Here is a 20440-nt window from a genome sequence, read left to right as displayed (position 1 = left end):
CAGGTCTTCCTGGGAAACCACAGGTGGTACAAGAAAATAAGCTGGCCCCCTATATCCCGATGTGTGAATTTCACTGGCAGTTGAGCTTAGCATTGAGTCATCTTGACCCTCTCATCTATCAAACCAACCCAATGGTGGATAAGAGGTTTTTTGTAATATGAACTCTAAACAAACTCTCTCTTATGAATTCACATTTTCTAGAGACTTAAGTTTTAATTTCTTAATATAATTATCAATTAAGCTAATTTAACTGGTGAAGCATAAAATAGCTTTAGTTTCAAGTACATTGTCATATATAATTTTGCTAAGCTATCTCAGCATACCGAAAGGACTCTTGACTTTAAAGAAATTTATAACATATGGATTGAAAATTTAACACTAACAATATGTGTATTAGTTTATAGCTTATACACAGTTCTTAAATGAGTTACTAATGATTGTAACCTTTGTGAAGAATAAGTGGAGATCACAGAAGCAGACAGTATTCTCATCCACCGCTGCCACAAAATGAAACATTTTAATATGAGTATTATGAATATGAGAACCCGGGATAATGGAACCCATGATACAAGTATTTCATTTATGCTCTTGGAATTTACAATACCTGCTAGTAATTGAGTTCCCAGGTGAGATATGTAGCTAGAAGCAAGCCTAAGGGTTTCTATTTTAGATAGTTTTCTGTCAGCTGGTTCAGTAGGTATCAAAGTCCTCAATGTGTTGAAAGCACTGTTGACACTTGGTGCAGTCATGAAAGAGAAATAAATTCAGATGAATAGTTGGAAACAACAACGTGAACATACATTTCAGAGAAATATTGCAAGTCCATTTATGTGTGTCATGGATGAAACCAATAATAAATTGCAATGAATAATTTTTCTTCCACTTTAACCAATTTTTCAGAAAATAGAGTCAAAAAACTCTGAAAGTCCACATGTGATGTCACTAAAGAGGAGCAACATCCTGCAGTGGTATTCGATTAATAGGGAAGTATTCATACTGATAGTCAGTTTATGGTCAGATTCTGTTCTATTTCTTAGTCTGATAATCAAAAAAGAATGTTGATATGAGAAAGGTAACTCCAAAAACAATCCTCCTCCAACTCTAATTTTACTCCAAGACCCAAAACAAACCATGATTAAAACTTTTATGTAACCACCAATTACTTTCAGAGCATACACAAAATCCATAATTTATAAAGGAACGGTAATCAATTCTTAATAATCAAGTACACATGTCGCTCTCCTCACAAAGTACCCCTCAGTCTGCTTCAAACAACACCCATGAACTTAGAAGAAATCTTGAAATCCACAAGGCCCCTCTCACAACCATCTGTTCTGTTCTCACATCACTCCTCTCCCTGTGACTGCCCATTTCTCCGCTGAAGAGAGTGAAGTGTAGCTATTAATATTATAAAATTTGGTTTTGTGTGCTCTAGAAAAGTTAGCACATTTATATAATGTGTGGATAATCACACATGGATTGCTCAAGGAAGGATGACCATTCAGATTGTGATGTATATGATAAGTATTCCCATAGTTGTATTTCTTTCTGATTAGATCTCATCCATAACTTTTGCCCACATTTACCTACCAATTCACAAACATATGTAAATATTTGTCTGATATCCTTAAGGTACTTATCATTCTTTGGTGTTACCTTAGCCTGCTACTGGAGCAACAATTTCCAGTAGCTGACAGCCAGTTGTAATTAAATCTAAACTTTTTAGGCTCCATATTAGCAAAATTGGTAAATTAGGTTCCAGCCTTGCCCCTAATAGTGAAGAACCAATCCTATGCCTCACCCCTTCAGGAGGAAAGCTAGAGATTGATTTGGGGTTGTATATCTAGTCAGTTCCAAAAAAATCAGGCAAAAAATACATTTGCAGAAATATCTAAGCACCAATCTATCCCAAAAAAATCCCATTCCATTGATGACAGTGTCGTAATCAAGAAAAAATCAAAACTAAACTGCTACATACTAAGATACACATAGTCAAAGCAAATACAATGCTAGGGCCATCAGACATGGCCTGGCATCACACCATGCAAACAATGCAATGCCCCAAATCACGCGCTATCCAACAACATACAAAATCACTACATTGAACATTTCACACTTTTGCAATTCAACTTCTTATGCTGTCAATGCCACTTTTAAACCATTAAACTCATTGTGAAGTTAATCACCGATTCATTTGTCCGATGGCTGTCTTACACCTATTCTTAAAACTCCCAATATTTGATGGAAAGCTTTCCTGATCAAATGTGCATATGCATTTCTTTTTATATTCTGAGAAGCTTTTCTGTCCTATATCTACCTTTCAGGGGCTCATGCATTTATATCTGGATTACTTCATGAGGTCTTTCCTTTTACTTTCCATCTTCAGTAGGGTAGTTGCCCTGCTTCCCTCTAAACTCCCTTCCATCATTAATTTTTGGGGAGGTATCGGATGTGTTGGCCTAGATACAGATTTGAAGATGCTGAATGAGTACAGTAGCAACTCTTTAACTTCACCATTTTATGCAAAACATGTAGTCTTTAGGTGAGATAATTAAGGAGCCATAAATTATCATGGCAAAATTTTCTTCCCAGTCCACAAGGCCTAATGACTTAGTCTCCAATTATAAACTCCACCATCCTTTCCCAAATTTCTTTCTACAGTCATCAAACCCTACCCCAACCCTTCCCTCCTTTCATTCCCCATCTGATCATCTCCACCTTTGCAGCTCCTTGCTGCCACATAAGTTACTTATGCATCATTCCTAGGAGCTTCCCTTCACTTTCCAAAATGTCTACTCACATATGTTTTTATGTGGTGTGCACTTGTAATTTAACTTTCAGTAGTGCCTTGTCCAAGAGATTTTGGTGTGCAACTCCCACACTGACCACAAAAAGCACTGGTAATATGTTGTATAAATTATGTTACATATGGATGAAAATTTTAGGAACTGTAAATGTAGTTCAATAAATAATGAACCCCTCATATTTTTATGAATAAACTCTATCATGTAGTTATACAGGAAGGAATGTGAGAGCATGTGAATTTTAATCAAATTGGAAATAATTATTATAATGCTAAATTCCACTGATTTTTGTGGCCATTTTGTTAATTATTTATTATTATTTCAATGTATTTCATTTATTAATTTTTCTAAACAAATATATTTATGTGAACGTTTTTTTAAAGTAAATGATTTTTCCTTTAAACTACATCTCCCTTCCTTAAAATTTTGAATTCCATGGAACCACTATTTCTCTTAGGTGTCAAGTTGTGTGTAAGTTATTTTTACAGACTATTCAAATTGCACCTGGGTTACTTGACAATATAGTTATTCCTTATATTTTGGGGATCATGGTGGTACAGTGGGTAGAGAGCTATAGTCTCTTGACTTAGGACCGAGGTTCAATTCTGGGGATGCCTCTGGGCACCCTGAGCTTCACCCAAGCTTTGTGATTTTTCATGCTTCCAATCTCCCGGGGAAACCATAGGTGGCACAGGAATAGGATCTGACCCCTCTACCCCAGTGTTAGAATTCACATGTCATTGGGATTAGTATAATAGGTGAGCTCTGCCTATCAAACAAACCATTTGGTTGATATCTGTGGCTGGTGGTTTTTTTTTCCAAGCATACTGTTAATGACACAATTCATGTGTACCATTGGCTATGTAGGATTAGTTTAATTGACCTCCCTAACCTTATCACCCTGAATCTGCCACTGGTTATCACCCCATCTGCTTCTTCTGTGTTGTCTGATACTTTCCTCCTCTATTCTTCTATAAGCTTCCTCGTCTCATTTTCTCTGTCGATTTAATTTTCAGCATTCACCTCAATTACTTGTTTTCGATCTGCTTTTTCAGTGGGTGTGATTATGAAGGATGGCACTCCACAAGAATACCTTTATGCTTTTATATTGAGCTTTCTCGCTCAAGAAGGTTGCCTATGTGTTCACTGTTGGTGTTCTATTGTATTTGATGACTTTATTGCTTGATATCAGAAAAGAAAATACTTTGTTCTTCCACGTATATTTTATTATGCACGACCTAGGTTTTGACTTACAAAGTCATCATAAAGAGGACAGACAGCTTTATATACTAGACAGAGAAGAGGAGGGAGGAGGTGTTGGTAAAGTGGGAGGAGGGGAAAGGAAAGAATCTGACAGTGGACTGTTAGGTATCCCTCCTTCAAGAGAATAATGGTAGCAAGGAGCTTGTCATTCGAGAACTTGAAAACAATCAGTGAAAACCAACCTTCAATCACAAGGACAATCTTTGTCAATTGGCCGCTTTGAAATCCATTAAGAAGCCTATGGCTTCTGAAAACCTCTTGATTCTCAAGGCTGATAAAGGAAATATGATGGTGATTCTCAGAAAAGACAGTTGTATTAGGAAGTGTGAAGTGTCCTTGCATGACAACAGCATTGTTGAAGTCCAAAGTGATCCTAGTAAAAATTTTCAGAAAGAGTACAAACAAGTGATTAAACCCTGCTCAGTGATTTTTCAACCACCCAAAGTGCATAGGTTAGTGCAAATGAATCCCTTGTCACCCCGCTTTATTGGTCCCCCAAAAACCCACAAACCAGACATTTCCTTCAGGCCTGTGATTTCCAGTGTTTCAGCCCCTAATCAACACCTGGCAAAGAGGGGCAAATACCATCTTCAAGGAACACACCCAGTTTGCCCCAAAATTTGGAATCAAAAACTCCTCTGATCTGTCAGCCGCCTTACAGAGTTACTCCTCCCGCCCAAGTGCATCCTTGTCTCTTTTGACATCAGCCCTGACACCATACCCAACTGCCCTCTTCCCCTCCCACCCATACCCACATACCAGTTTCCCTTCTCTTTCCCCTCCTCATATGATACCAGAACCTCCCCCTCCCCTTCTCTGTCTAGTATATGAAGCTGTGTGTCCTCTGTACATCACCTTATGATGAATCTGTAAGTCGAAACCTAGATTGTGCATAATTAAATGCAGGGATTTTTTTCCACATATACACCTGTTGTGCAAAGTATTTTCTTTTCCAATATGGATCACTTCCACAAAGTGGCACCTCAAACCACTCTAATCGTGGTGATATAATGATTTTTGTAGAATTTTAGCTATCAAGAATTCAATCATGAATGTAATGTTAACACGAAAGGGATGACATCCCAGCTTCATATGATATGCAAGACCTTAGTGAGAAGTCAGAGAAATTGGCTACTGGACAAACAGATGATTGAATCTTTTTCCCTTCACATAATTTTTTATCATAATCAATAATAAGAACCAAGGAAAAATGTACAAAATAAAATGTTAACTAATTTTTCTGCAAGATAAAATCGACAATAATCCTAATAACTGGTGATATAATACCCTTACATGGTACAACACCACATACCCAAAAAGCTTATGATCTAATACCCTATGCCCTTGCAGGAGCTTGCAGGGTAATGCAAATTTGTGTTTATTTGCTACCATGTTTGCACCACAAGGGTGTTTTTAATTAATTTGTGAGGCAATGGGATGCATACTGAAAGGCCTTTGAGATGGCAAAACATCGAGTCTTGCATATTTTTAATGAACGAGAAGAAATATAAATGACACTTGGTGGAATGGATGGTTTCTTGGGGGATTGGAATAGTGTGGTGGCTAACATACTTACCTCCCACCCAGAGGGCTCGGGTTCGAATCCCGGCAGTGACAGATATTTTTCAGTGGCCCAATCTCTACTTGAGGTGCTTTGTTGAGGGCACTTTGAGAGTGCACACCATTCGTTGGATGGGACATTAAGCTGCGGACCCCTTGACGCGTTTTGTTTAGAGTAGGCAAATGCTAACGCTGGGTTTCTCTCCACCCTTCATCCTTTCCTGTCCATCCCTAATGGCGCAAATGACCTTAGCTGTTGGTTGCCTCCCCTAAAACAACTACTAAAATGGTTTCTGGCTTAACTTTGAGGAACTTCATGTTCATGGAATGAAGAGCATAATGTATTTTTCCACTTCTTTATTTTGGTACTACTAGTTTCAACGCAGAGGCATTAAAATGAGTACCTGATGATGATGCCTGTCCTGTAGTTGATGATGATGTCTAAGCGTTGGGTACTAGTTTCAGTGCTTAAGCATAGAAACTAGTACCTGATGATGATGCCTAATTGTTGAAACTAGTAGTACTAAAGTATAGAACAGTGGAAAAATTCATTATGTTCTTCATTCCATGATGATTGGTGCCTTGAACACCATCAATGTGGCCACACAAAGTTTCAGATTACAGACTATAAAAATAATATAACATCGGCTCCTGTTTTGATTTAGCACACTGTATGGTGGCTTAGGCCATCACATGATCACATTGTGGAAAGAAGTTTCCCTGCGCCAGCTCCAACTATTTAGGCTTTAGCCTGAAGGCCCCCTCGACCTCCATGACGTAGTTAACCATTAACCCAATTGTAACGCTAGTCTCCTTGGATGACTCCGTCATGATTTCCACAGAAACCCCGAGAGAAATGTGACGACAGAACTTTCTAAGCTATCACAAGCAGATTGAGGATATGTGGAAATGTCGCTGCGAAGAAATAATCTTACTTTCCCGGAATTCGAACCCGGATATCCCTACGGTCTGGCTTATTTTAATCATCTTTTTATCTACGTTTGGTGGTGAAGTGCGTCGTCCTTATCCATTACATTATCCCCAAGTCATCAAGTTCATTCTTCACCAAGGGAAAATGGCATTTCCGACACATCTCAGCTCGTCAATAATGTTACGAGAATAACATCAAGACGTAAATCCAATTCGTCATTCCCATTTTGATCCACACGTATGAGGTGGAGAGCCTTCATCCACTCGTTTTTACTGTGGTCTCTCAACGCGCGCACTCGGAGGCCTTCATCCGAAATGAACACGTAACTCGTCTCGATGACATAGTCGAGTACTGCTTGTCATCGGTAGGCGTCGTGGGTCTCGGACCGTTTTCAGACACCCTCATCCTTCAAGGCGACACACAGCTAATGCTGACCTCGTCTTTCCCTGGCGCTCACCGCCTTCCTCTAGCTTTCGTCCCTGCCTCTATTTTCCGGTAGGAATGTTTATGCTCGCTTATTACCAGAAAGAGCACACTCCCATCTTTTTTACTCGTATCGCTACCATTAATTTATTTCAAGAGCATCTCGTAAAAACTGTTCGGAGCGTCGACTTCTCTTTTAAGTTAGCATGCGGACGCAGTGATGAGATCTTTAATTGTTCTTTAACGGGTAGACGTAAAATTTGGGTCAATGTTTGATCTGTGATTAATGCTTAAAATATGGAGATTCATAAATGAAAGGGTTTGGTGAGACTTTTTAAATTTGTACATGCAATAAGGAATGACGCAAAGGGTTTAGTAGTATAAGATTCCTTCTCTCCAGTTATCCCTATACATATATACATAGGGACCGAAAAGGTCATCATGTTAAAGATCGGAAAAACCTACAGAAGATAGGTAGTGCCATTATTCAGCTCCGAGTTAGTTTTCATCCTTTCGTTCCCCTCACTACTCGATCCACTCCGCCAAAACTGACAAGAAATGATCTCGTCGAGAGCAGCTTATTAATCTCCTTCCCCGAGCTGACTCACTTATGCTTCCCCTTCCCTGCGGCCCCTCTTCCACATCCCCCTCCATCCATTCCTTCACTCCCTCCCTCTGCCTCCCGAGTCACCCCGCACTCCCGACAACACCCATGATGAGAAAGTCAGATGGATTGTTCGTCGGGCGAAGGAAGAAAAACACCGCCAATGCTTCTAACGTCTGTGTGTACTTTTTCTGTTTCCTTCCGCTGACGGAGCCGCACACTGATTGTGCAGCGCCTCTTCTCAATTGGGCTTATCACATACGCACTTGTGGCATGCTTGGGGACGGTGTCATTTATCCCCTCGTCACATGCACGGGAAAAATCTTCGTTAATCTTCCGGTTGTTTAAGCATTAAACATGCAACTCGCATTACGATATCAGTATTATCGGTTTGTCCCTCGTGATATCTCTGCCATGGGTGCAGGAGCCAATTAGAAGTCATTATCGTGCAGGCTTGAAACAGTGCTAAGTGAAGGGCGCGACTTGAGCTATTTTATACTCTCTTTTATCCGTGGAAAACATAAAGTGGCTTCCGAAATCCATTTAAGAAGTCGTGTCACTCGTTTTCGGACCTTTTTTAACAGCACATTTAGAATATTATCTGAATCTAAACGTATTCACGCCATTTCAAAAATATTGTTCATATTTTTTCAAAAGAAAAACGGCAATGAAAAGTATTATTCATGACAAAGAAATGCGTACTGCATAAGAATATCATTTATACTGAAAAGTGTAAGGGCTAAAACCTTCAATTCAATGAGGAAGTTATCAGCCGTTTAGTGTAAAAGTAATTGCATAAAGATGTGGTTCTCAAATATTTTTAGCTATTGTTATTCATTAATAACAGCATGAGTTCTCGTCGCCTGCGTTCCTACTTTCCGTTTTATAGAAAACTGTATGGAGACCTGGTGATTAAGAGTTGATGGTTGGGAGAAATGGGCTTCTATTTGTTCGTTAGATTTTCATCGGGTCTGTTCAACGGAGAATGTTTATGGGCTTCTCTGTCCTAATTTATTTGTATTTTTTCTCCGTTTCGCATCCTCGTACATCATCAGAAAGTGTTATATCATTGTTTCCGTTCAATATGTATTTATCTCAGCCGTTACTAAATGACAATTGGCCGTTGAACATCGTTTTCGTCTCTTTCAAATTGAAACTGTGTCCGTTGCTCTTTTCCCTTTTTCAAAATCCTGGAGTAAATATTTCCGGTTGGGGAAAATCTTGCATCTACGCTCCAGATTGAAATTATTTTGAAGTTTTTAAATGATGAAACATTTCCACTGATGCGCCCAGCGTAGGGCTTCGAACGTCGGAGGAAAAATAAACGAACACAGAGAAGCCGCAAAACATTCCATTACGCAATACTAACTCCAGCTTCAGGAATGAAAAAATTTTCTGCCCGCTGGCTGTTGGTAACACAAATGGATATAAATGACGGGAAACAGAAAACGCATACAATAATGATTGATTCCCATGGAAATTTGTCAGAAAGACCCACCGAATAGCTCCACACGTGTCACACCAAGCATTTTTCGTCTATTCCATGGGGGCAGTCTTTCAGGAACGAAATGTAGCCGGTGATGGAACTTCACGGCTGGGGTTTAACCTTTGCTTTTACTCGGCCGTTCGCATTAATTCATCCGACACCATGTGCTTATCTCTTTGAGTTTTGACCCCAAACTCAAGACCTCTTTCTCCCTCACGCGTTCGTTTTGGCTTCCATAAATACATGCACAAATGCTAATGTCCGAAAAATATCTATTATCTCATCTGGCCTCTAGACAGCAACCCAAAATATACTGACAACTACGCTCTCACTGTTTCACTGGGAAAGAGTTTTGTCGAATGTGATTTCATTGATCTATTATACATTTCATATTCTGCTGACTCATTCATCGTTATTAATCACTATAAGAACTTTTTGGTTAATAAGCACCGAATGGAATCCAAAGAGAATTTCATCTGTCTTCAGCCTACAGGAAGAGCATGACTGGTACAGTGCGTATTCCTCTATAGCACTTAAATCGTGCGTTCGATTCCCATGTCTCACACCCGCAATGGACTGGAGTACGACTGCGGAATTAGGATCAGAATTTTAAGGAACGAATGCAATTCGGTATGAACTCAGTGTTCAGATATCCAAAAGAACTAAAAACGGCTACTGCAATAGATTCCCATCTCTTGGTAACTCTCAATATCAAATAAATCAAAAAACTGAAACCCGCCAATAAATCAGGTAACCCTCATTGTCAAATTGCACTGAAGAAAACGATAATTCCGCAATATCACTGAGATTTATTAAGTTTTTATACATCATTATGGGTTGGGTCCAAGCTAATCATATACGGCGGTTAAACCATATCCACCAAAGTCGAGAGGAAGATGGAGGGTGGATCCAGAGACCCTCGTGCGCCCTCCCTGTAGCGACTAATTCCTTGTTGACCCTTATGCCGAACTGTACTCCAACGCCAAGTATGATACGCATTTCCGTATAATGCGCACATGAATCTTGTTTTCTTATGCACATATTCAAAAAATTTCGTGTAACGTTCCCTCATTCATTTCTGTCAGGACACCCACAGAAATGGGTCGCTAAATCTCGCGTTATTAGAGTGAGAGCGAACCAAAGGTGGAATTGAAGGCGCGAGAAAAAATAACGTCGACAAGAGTTCAAAGAGACTTTGTGAATATAAGATATAATCATCGTCTGGAAGGGTTTGACTTATATAGTCTTTATCCTATGGTCGAGAACATAGTCATGTATAGGGCGGTGATAGCGACCTAGGAGAATGAGCGACAGATTTCCCGCTACTATTTTAGGGTATGATTAGGGTTGGGAGAGGAAAGCGAGCGGAAACTCAGATAATAATAAGTAGTTAACTGATACTCATGAATCATTTGAAAGGATCGAAATATGTATAAATTATATTCTCATTAAAACAGTAAATACAGAACTGTCTTGCTGCATCATAAAGAGCAAAGCTTCCGATTGTTTACTGCCACATCGCGATTTAATTCATTTAGTATTTGCACACCAAAAGTCATGTGGTATAAATTTCAAAAATGAATCAAACTAGTTTCACCTCAGATTAACGCGCTCCCAATAATTTCCGAAATTTTCCAAGAAGCTTTCAATAACGCGTCTGATATAATCGAGATTCATCCTTAAAGTATGACATCTGAGGGGATACCATACGCTCAGCTGCTATAAGAGTCGCCGACTTATTATTAGCTTGAGTCTATCAGTGACCTTGGTATCATAACACAAATAGCTCATGGGACACTCATAACAATACTTTTAGAGCCATCGCAAAAAAAAATATATATATATATATATATATATATATATATATATATATATATATATATATATATGTATATATATATACATTCAAACACAAAATCCCGCCAAACGGCGAATAAATACTCATTTAAATAGAAACAGATATGAGGAAAAGGGATAGGAACACACATAAAAGACGAACACAATAGAGGTGGGGAAGGCGGAATCGAATGGATCACAAGAGTAAAAATATTTCCTTGACCGGGACACGAACACCGGATCTTTCCACTTGCCGGGCGGATGCTCTTAACCACTTAAGCTATCGAGGATTTACCCTGAGATACTTGGGTCCCCGTCAAGGAAATATTTTTACTCTTGTGATCCGTTCGATTCCGCCTTCCCCACCTCTATTGTGTTCGTCCTTTGTGAGTGTTCCTATCCCTTTTCCTTATATCTGTTTCTATATATATATATATATATATATATATATATATATATATATATATATATATATATATATATATATATATATATATAAGTATACGTGTGTCTCCTTTAAATTTCATTCATATTTTTTTGGACGTTCTCTGTGTAGTAAAACATTTCCCCTCATATTCTGGAGTGCGAATTTCACGAGTTATTGGTGAACTATACCCTCATCTCTCACAAAAAACCTTCAGATTAATCACTATGATTTGCCAGTATTTTCTTAGACCCTACTATTGACATCAAAATATTGTTACAAACATGTGCTCTATTGATGCATTTGTGTCTGTATAGATGAACTTTGCACATCACGATATTGTCATTTCCATTAGTACAAAAACTGTACTGCGTGACTTTTTCATGAGTTTCAAATCTTAAATGTACAGTAAATATAATCAACTCAAAGAAAGTAAATTCAAAAGTGAAACCAAGTGGAGTGAACAGGTGCTATTGTGACATCAGACATTATAAAACGAGTTTCATTTATTTAAGATATAAACTTCTCTAGGAAATAAATAAACTACGGAACCCAAAAATGAAATATTCTCATTGTAGCTGCTCCAGTATTTTAGTAAAACATTTATGACATACGATATCAAGATTGCCCCTAATTATTTCATCTCTCAGGTGTGCCAATGCGTGAGGATTTAGAGAAAGTAGAAATAAACTGATATAATTATATCGATGTAAAATCCGTTTTGGGAGACTTTTATTGAAGTCCAGCAAAAATAGCTAGCAGAATAATCGTCAATGAACATATGGAAACGGCGAAAGTTGGGTGAGGGTTAATTTTATAAGGTAGGGATATTTTCAGAGTTAAAATCCGAGAAAAGATTAAAACGTAGAGGGTCAGACAAAGGATGTTGAACCTTCTTCAATAGGAGGAAAGTTAGCGTAATTATACAAAGTTGACAACAGGTCTGTACAGAGCGTATCCAAGTCAATGCATATCAAGATTGTAAAAGGTTCGATGTGACGTTAGTCGAGTCCATTCTAGGTGGTTCTAGATGTATCTCATCGAAAAAAGAGTAAAACACGCTGCAAAGTTGCATGAGATGTTTTGATTTAGAATTTATAAGTAATACCGCGAAATAGAATTATTTTAGGCCGAATATAACACACGCAGGGGGAGCGAGTTGAAATGAGCTATTTCCTGAATTTTCCGAGCTCTAAATAAGATAATTATGTACAATTTTTATCCTGTTTCGCGTGTTTCTTTTGAAGAAAAGGCAGTAAGAAGTGGCGATTGTGACACAAAGCGGTACCGTGAAAAGTTCCCATGATTAATATTAGTGATTCGAACCTTTTTTTTAAATTTGTGACTCGGTCCGTGATCGGCTTTTTCCGAGAAATGAATGAGCTCTTGTTGCGGGGCAGTATTCCATTGTTTCGGAACTAATACATTAATTTCATAAATATGGGCAAAAACGACAAAAAGCCAAGTACAAAAATAGTAAGTTTATTTCCGGTAATGGTGTGCTTTCGTGCCGATGAAAATCCTATTCTATGACCACAATAAAAAAAACGGGTTTACCTGGAGAAAGTCCATTTTAGACTGGGAAAGTTATGACTGAACCTCCTGCATTAAGCACCAGCATCAAAAGACAGTGGCATGCGCACGATAGTTTGTACTAGTATCTTGATTTTTTCTTTTAAAGGATTAAGCCCTTTAATATGGAACTTAGCGCTCACCCTATGTAGTTAATAGATACTTAGTCGCTGCACTTAAAAAAAACCGTTTCAACGAAAGGCTTGTATGAGTTAACATTTACGAGTAAAAACATATACTGTTACGATTGATGACTGTTTTGGAACTAATACAAAAAAGAAATAATACCGGTTCCAATGTCTATCATTTACTAGCCATCTACATGAAAATTATGGCGAGCTTTTCAGGGAACATTAATGTCACGAGTTATTCGTTATTCGACTTTACAACAATTAATAATAGAGGCTATATATGTTGCCAAGGGTCAATATTAACTACGTTGGGAAGTATTTCCTTTGCAGCAAAAGCATATAAAGTTGAAATAAATCTAATATTTTCTTTGATACATCACTCAGATTTATTTGTCCGCATCTCTCGTCTTAAAAAGTATTTGCATCTCCTCGCCATCCCCATCCTTCACCCCTCATGCACGACTGAATTCCTCAAAAATGACCTTGAGTCACCACAATTCACCCAATTACCCTCAAAATACCTGTGATGATTTCAGCAAACCTTTTAAACCCTGAAGCCTTTTGCACGAGAATTCTTTCCTACAGGCCATCACAGATCCCTTAACCCTCTCGCACCGGATTCATCTCTTTTCCACTTGAAGGTAAAAATACGTCTCGAAATCTTTCCTCTTCAACCATCGATCTACGTGAACTATACGTACCTTCAAGCAAATTCCATAATAATTAATTAACCATATGCGACATTTTTAGATCTCACCCTCGTTCTTTTCAAATAATTTTCCTCAAGGCCCAAAGTCTCTCTGCACACCTTGACGAATTACGCCTACTTCTACCTGACAATGACGTTCATGCAATTTCTATCGCTAATACCTAAGCCCCACACGTCTACCACGCTGGTCGATATTCCTGGATACAACTTTTGTCCACATGATCGTATCGGTAAGGGCGGTGGAGGCGTAGGTTTTTACGTGAAACCACAATATACGGGCAAATGTCTGCCCCAGGAATATCCATACATGATGTATTATTTTTTAAATACTCAGATGTCATTGTAGAATTGCATTCTTACTCGCGATTTCAAGTCCATAGACGACAATAACCTAGTATCCGATGCTACTATCATTCCATGGCAGACTATAGAATACATCAGCGACATAGATAAAAAATGGAACTATTTAGTATCTTCTTAAATGGCCTAGGAGACAACATGTACCGTTGAGCAAAATCCGACTCAAAATCACGCTCTCCATGGATAACAGATGAAATGAAAGCCTGGGTACACAGTAATGGCGCAGCCTATAGCCTATTTAAAAAACATAAAAACGAAAATTCATTCAATCTCTCCAAAAAAATTGTGTGACAAAACTAAGAAAGTCATCAGAAATTCTGCAATCAGAAATGCCGTCCATATACCTAAAGAGCCTCCGTCACAAATTTGGAAAAACTTGAGCACCTTGGTGTCGGCGAAAATAAAATTCCGCGCAACCCGCTTCCTGACATTTCTTCAAATGATCTAAACTGTATATTCACAACGAGTTATATATGTATATGTATCTTTCCTCTAATTCGTAGGATTTTAGAAGGTTTTCCACCCCCCTTTCTCTACGTGGGTGTTTTCCATCGTGGGTTTCTACTATGTGAGCAATGGCACACTCACCCCAGATTTTCCCACAAACCTCATTATTTGCTAAGACTTTCCCTATTTTACTGTTCTTATACATCATTTCCTTTGAGTATGCGTGTATGTATAGGTGTATACTTATATATATATATATATATATATATATATATATATATATATATATATATATATATATATATATATATATGTGTGTGTGTGTGTGTGTGTGTGTGTGTGTGCGTGCGTGCGTGTAATTATAAATTTTATGGCTAATATAATATGTATACGACGATGTTTTTAAAGGAAGAAAGGACTATTTGATCTCAATTTCGCCAAAATAAAGACCGCTATCTATCTACTTTTCAATAGAGAGAGTTTTAGAAGGGTATAAAAAGTATTAATATTTAGTAAACGAATTTCATTGAAACAACTATCCCACGAACATATCTGAAAGAGGACTGAAAATATTGATATGTGCATTATTTTCGTGATATAAATTATCATTGATTTATTCATGCCACATTCGAAAGCAAGGCAATCTTAACCTTTTATATTAATGAGCTATGAGCCAACTAAATGAGTACATTCCACATTTATGTTTTTTGCTTCTGAGGAAAATGGGAAATAAATTAATCAGCCAGTAATAGGGAACTTTCAATAGGTGTATTATTGTTTTGAGACGTACAGAGTTTAAAAAAAATAGTTTCCGCCTCTTAGCTGATTGTGGGATAAATAAGTTCAGCATTAATTTGATCACTCAACATAAACCTCCTACTACTAAACATACTCCTTTGAGCAGGAAACTCGTCCCATGCGAATTGTCAAAGCTCGGAATGAGTTGGTGTTATGTTTTATTCTCGGAAACCATCGATGTTCCGTGAGCCTTAAACAGCTATGATCATGACATGTCACAACGATAGTCATCAGAAATTCCAGTTCGAGCGGAATTAGCAGAGAGCACATTAGCTCGATGGGGGCGTCGTACCCCTGGGTTATGGTTAAAGCAAATGGACGCGACCAGACTGGCCCGTCGGTCGGTTTTATGGACCAATTTGTTTTTACTTTCAAATAAAACCTACTCAAATTCGTTATTAATTATTCCTTTGAATTGGCAAAGGAGTGAATAAGCGTATAATATATGTTACTACTAATATTTCTACCTAAACCTAAGTAGAAGTATCTTAAATCTCGAAATACAGTATTTTCTTAGGTGAAAACAGTAAAATACCTGTATATGCTATAATAAAAAAAAGCATTATCACAATTTTTTGCCTATTGAACTTAATCGGTAGGTATCCTATTATATTAAGAAAAAGGCAAGAAATGTTATTAATGGATGAGCATCCATTGAAGACCTCTACCCGCATCTAAATTTTAAGCAGGGAAATAGTTGTGATGAAAATTCTGGATTCACTCGCGGAAAATTCGTGGTTGCGACATAAGTATGAACCCTCCTTGCGGCAGTATTATTTTGAAATTGATTGTGATTTCCACCGAGACACCACTCTAGTTGACGATTAAATCGCGCGGCCCACTGTTTCCAGCATTCTCGCTTTTAAATACCTGGAGTCTTCGACACTCGACCTCCAGGACTGATCGCTTCTTTTAAGTCTCCTCCTTTGGTGGAGATCGTAACTAATTTTTCCAAGGTAGTATATTTTAAGGTTGCATTCGTTTTAGTACTCCTTAGTTTATTTTCACCTCGCATCATATTTCTGGAGTGCTCCAAAATTAGAGTTTTTAGCATTTTAAATTTTAATTCGCCGACAGGTTTCGAGCCTAAAACCGTGCGTGTTTTTTTTCAGTGGCGTTTAATGGGAGAAAATAAATTTGCTGTGAGGCCCAATTTCCATTCCTTCATTTAAATACAAAGTAATTTATCCGTAAAAATGGCTTTTAAACAAACATGTAGATAATGGATTTAAATTACTAATTCTGTTAACCATTTTTCGTATCTTATTCGAATGTCGGATAATATTTTATGCAAACTTGCATTTAGGACTATTTTCATTTCATTCTTTTTCTCGAGATTGTAATCCTTATAGAATATAGTTTTCATTGGTACGCATGCGGGCTCATAACACCTAATCAGAAGGCCGTCATGGGTGAAGGGAAGAATGGGAGTGAGGAAAAGGAGTTTGGGAAGAATGGGAGTGAGGAAAAGGAGTTTGGGAAGAGAGGGACACGTTGTTAATTGATGAATACGAGGCGAAAGAAGCGATTGCAATGCAACAATTTCAGAGTGTAAAAACTATTCGCCTTGACCGGGCTTCGAACCCGGATCCCTCGATGTCCGGCCGAGTGCTTTAGCCAGTTAAGCTATCGAGCTTAAAGCCCCCAAATTTTCAGTACATGAGGACGCCTCGATAGCTGAACTGGCTAAAGCACTCGGTCGGGCATCGAGGGATCCAGGTTCGAAGCCCGGCTAAGGCGAGTGATGTTTACACTCCGAAATATATGTATTATAATGCATATTAGTGGATGACTCCACCAAAAGTTACTGTTGCGGCATCTCCCGCCATTTCTGGAAAAAGAAGAGACGTTCATTTAAATGGAATCCATTGTTGCTCCAGGCGTATTCACCCATATTGGAATAGGTTTGGCGACCTTTGGACTGAAAGGGATTCCGATCATTAGACTATCAACATTAACCGTAAGATTATAGGCAAGTGTTATTTATCCAGGTCTACGCATCTGATATTCTTCCCCTTCTCCAAATCGCGGTATACGTAATCCCTCTGTAGGTCGACAATGTATGCAAACGAAAAAGAAGAAGGCGCCTTTTTCATATTTAAATGGACCCCGAGCACTGCCCCTTAGCATTCCAATCAGGCCAAAGCTCCATCAATGCTATCCTCTACATTAGCGACTGCCCTTGAAACAGCAAGCAAAACAGGAAGTTTAGACGAAAGAAATATGATTCCGGCGACTGAAATGGTGTAGCCGCCGCATTGTCGGGAACATATGCCGTCATTTCTCGCCTTCCTTTCCACGCTGTCCAAGCCGCATGTTATTTTTTCCATCCCTTGACCCGCACCCGCGTTAAACGCTGGGCATACCAAGGATTTCTCTCTCTCTCACTCCTCGGTAGTTGATGCTTTCCGCATGTCGGTGTCTCGGCACATGAGGAAGGGTGACTCGAGGGGTGGGAAGAGGTTGGGGTGTGGGTAAGGCTGGGGGAGGAAGGGTATGAGGGGCGGGGGACGTGAGGGAAAGAGGGTGGGTGGTAAGGTTCACTTCTCCAATTACACGCGTCATTTGAATGGCTTTTAGTCTTTTGACCAGCTCTCTTTCCGCTTCCTAATCTCCCTTATTTCATCTAATTTCTTCTTGGGAGAGCTCTTCACGTCTTTACGTCCAGATGATGGCTCCTTGTCGGTGTGGTTTACTTGCATACAATGATCCGTGCCTCCATTGGGGCTGTGCTATGTTCACATTTGAGCACGGCACTGCGAAAATAAATGAAGCACCGCCTTTGTCCTGATGTATCGGATGTGCGTGCAGAGTAGACGACATTTGCATTTGCATCAGGGCTGGCTGATTTGATGATATCAACGACAGGGCGGGAAATATTCGGATACCTCCTCTCCATACTCAACATAACCATCATTATGGGCTACCAATCCGAAGATTGGTTTGTGGAAACTCCAAGCTCTCCTGTAACCTGCCTATATTTTCATTCCTTTTCATCCCATCCGTTGCCCCTTGAGTTGGAATCTTCCGCCACCTGCTTCTCGTAATTCATCCTCGACCTTCTTCCGCAATACCTCCCCTCAATGTCCTTTAAATAGTGGTCTTCGATAAACTGATGTGCCGCAGGATGTCTCCGATTAGTTTCCTTCTTCTTTTTGTCTTCCACAGGATTTCCTCTTCTCTCACTCTTCGAAGTGCTTCTGCATTTGTTTTTGATCAGTCCCTTGTACTTTCCTCATTTTCCTGCATCTTTAAGTAGTTTCAGATTTTTTCGATTATTCTATCATCCACATTTGGCTTAGATATGATTAAATCGAAGACCGATTTTGGAAAATTGAATTTCGTGACGAACCCAAGTTTATTGTGACTTCGTATTTGTATCTCAGGGCGGCTAACCGCATTACTTAGCGTATTGAAATCGTAGAACAAAGAATGGACATTGTCCATTGCAATCAATACGCACAATTATTCCTCGGCCTTTTTAATCACATTGCGCATGTGAGAGTTGGCTTTATAAAAACGTCTATGTTTTTATAAAAATAGGCAAATTTGTGTATTTTCTGTTGTCCTCTGAGGTTTCCAACGTTGAGTTTTAACAATGAATGCCTTAAGAAAGGGCCAGGTCAAACCTTACCCATCTTTACTGCATGTATTGGACTTTTGGCTAATGTGAAAAATCAAAAATATTTCATATTAAAATTTTATTTCCCCTCCACTTTTTGTGGTGGCATATTATTCGCATATTCATAGAGCTTTACGTATTGCCACTTAATACCGTTATGTATTGCGGTATATGATGACATTAAAAAAAGATTTGGGAACGCAGATGTAGTCCTTCGAGCAGCTCGTCATGACCACACGAAGTACGTGCCTTTGACCAGAAGACGCTCACAGGATTGCGAGGGAAACTATAATTTACTCGACCCAATTATCGCAGAGGCTTGAAGTATGTAGAGATCAAATTATCAAGGCCAACGAAACCTGCGAACTAATAGACATTTATGCATCCACATGAAAATAAATACGTATTATATCATATGAATATTTTTAATACTTTTCTTTAAGACGACTACGTAACTAATTTACTTAATTTAAAAGTACTTCCACTTAAAGATCGCCAACTCAATCTTGCCAAGCGTGTGAACAGCGTACTTTTATCCTTCAACAGAGAAAAATAGGGAATTCTTTTTCCAGTGTGTGGCATATCAGCATGATATTTGTTCCACCTTCTATGTCATGCAAGTATAATGCATATAGCATAATATTAATCAATAAAGAGCGAGATTTGTCACAGCATCATGATTATATTGCACACATTAGGTAGCAGCACGTGGAAAGCAATATATTCAAAATTTAAAGAGGAAGAGCCTTCCAGCTTTGTACTAAATAATGAGTCACTCCATGGAGTCATACCCTCAAAATTAGGACGATAGAGTAAGAGGCGCCAGCCGCGTGCCATTGCCTCGCTCCCATGAACACTGGATGTATACTATATGTGGTTGTCAAGACCCCCCTCCTCGCTTTTTTCTCTCTTCTTTGTGCCCCAGGAAGCAATTGGAGATTATTCAGTTGTTTAATTAATGGAGTTAAAAACTTAACAATGCATTTCTATGAACAAAATGTAATCTTAAATTCCTTAATTGGCATCAGATAACTGGGAGCGATTAATTTATCCTAAATGCGAGGTTCTTCTTTTAACATTTGATTATGGGCTGAAAATATCTAGCTGATGAATGGAAACTTTTCTTCAACTACTAAATGTTCTCCCAAAGTCAATGGGTTTTAAAGGGGCTCGAAAATCCTTACAACAGTCGTTTCATACAATTCTCAAGACTTTACAGGATAGTTCGAATTTTCTGTGGCACGATCTTAACAGCTGAGGTTTCCCATCAGCCTCAGTCGACGAGAGACTGTCTGTTTCCCTAGAAAGTCTAAGATCAAATTGCTTGCATCAGAATATGCATGTTCGTTAGTCCGCTGCTCCTCTTGAGTTAGTCCCCCTTCCCCAATAATTTGCATATTTAATTTTAGAAATGAAAAAATGTATGATTAAACATTCTCTATTGACGTGGTAGTATGTTTAGCCACTTCT

General features: G+C 38.7%; 1 protein-coding gene across 1 annotated transcript in view; it reads right to left on the bottom strand.

Annotated features, from left to right (window-relative positions):
* The window catches only part of LOC139686446 (basic helix-loop-helix transcription factor scleraxis-like), a 28025-nt gene that overhangs the window by 5218 nt on the left and 2367 nt on the right, over positions 1-20440 (bottom strand). The window contains exon 2 of the mRNA XM_071583640.1: positions 605-735. Within this exon, the coding sequence (XP_071439741.1) occupies positions 605-735 (131 nt within the window). The remainder of the gene's footprint in view (positions 1-604; positions 736-20440) is intronic.

Source organism: Hetaerina americana, unplaced genomic scaffold (assembly GCF_022747635.1).
Source record: "Hetaerina americana unplaced genomic scaffold, ioHetAmer1.1.p SCAF_14, whole genome shotgun sequence".
In the NCBI taxonomy this organism is placed as follows: Eukaryota; Metazoa; Arthropoda; class Insecta; order Odonata; family Calopterygidae; genus Hetaerina; species Hetaerina americana.
This window is presented reverse-complemented; position numbering and strand designations above follow the sequence as displayed.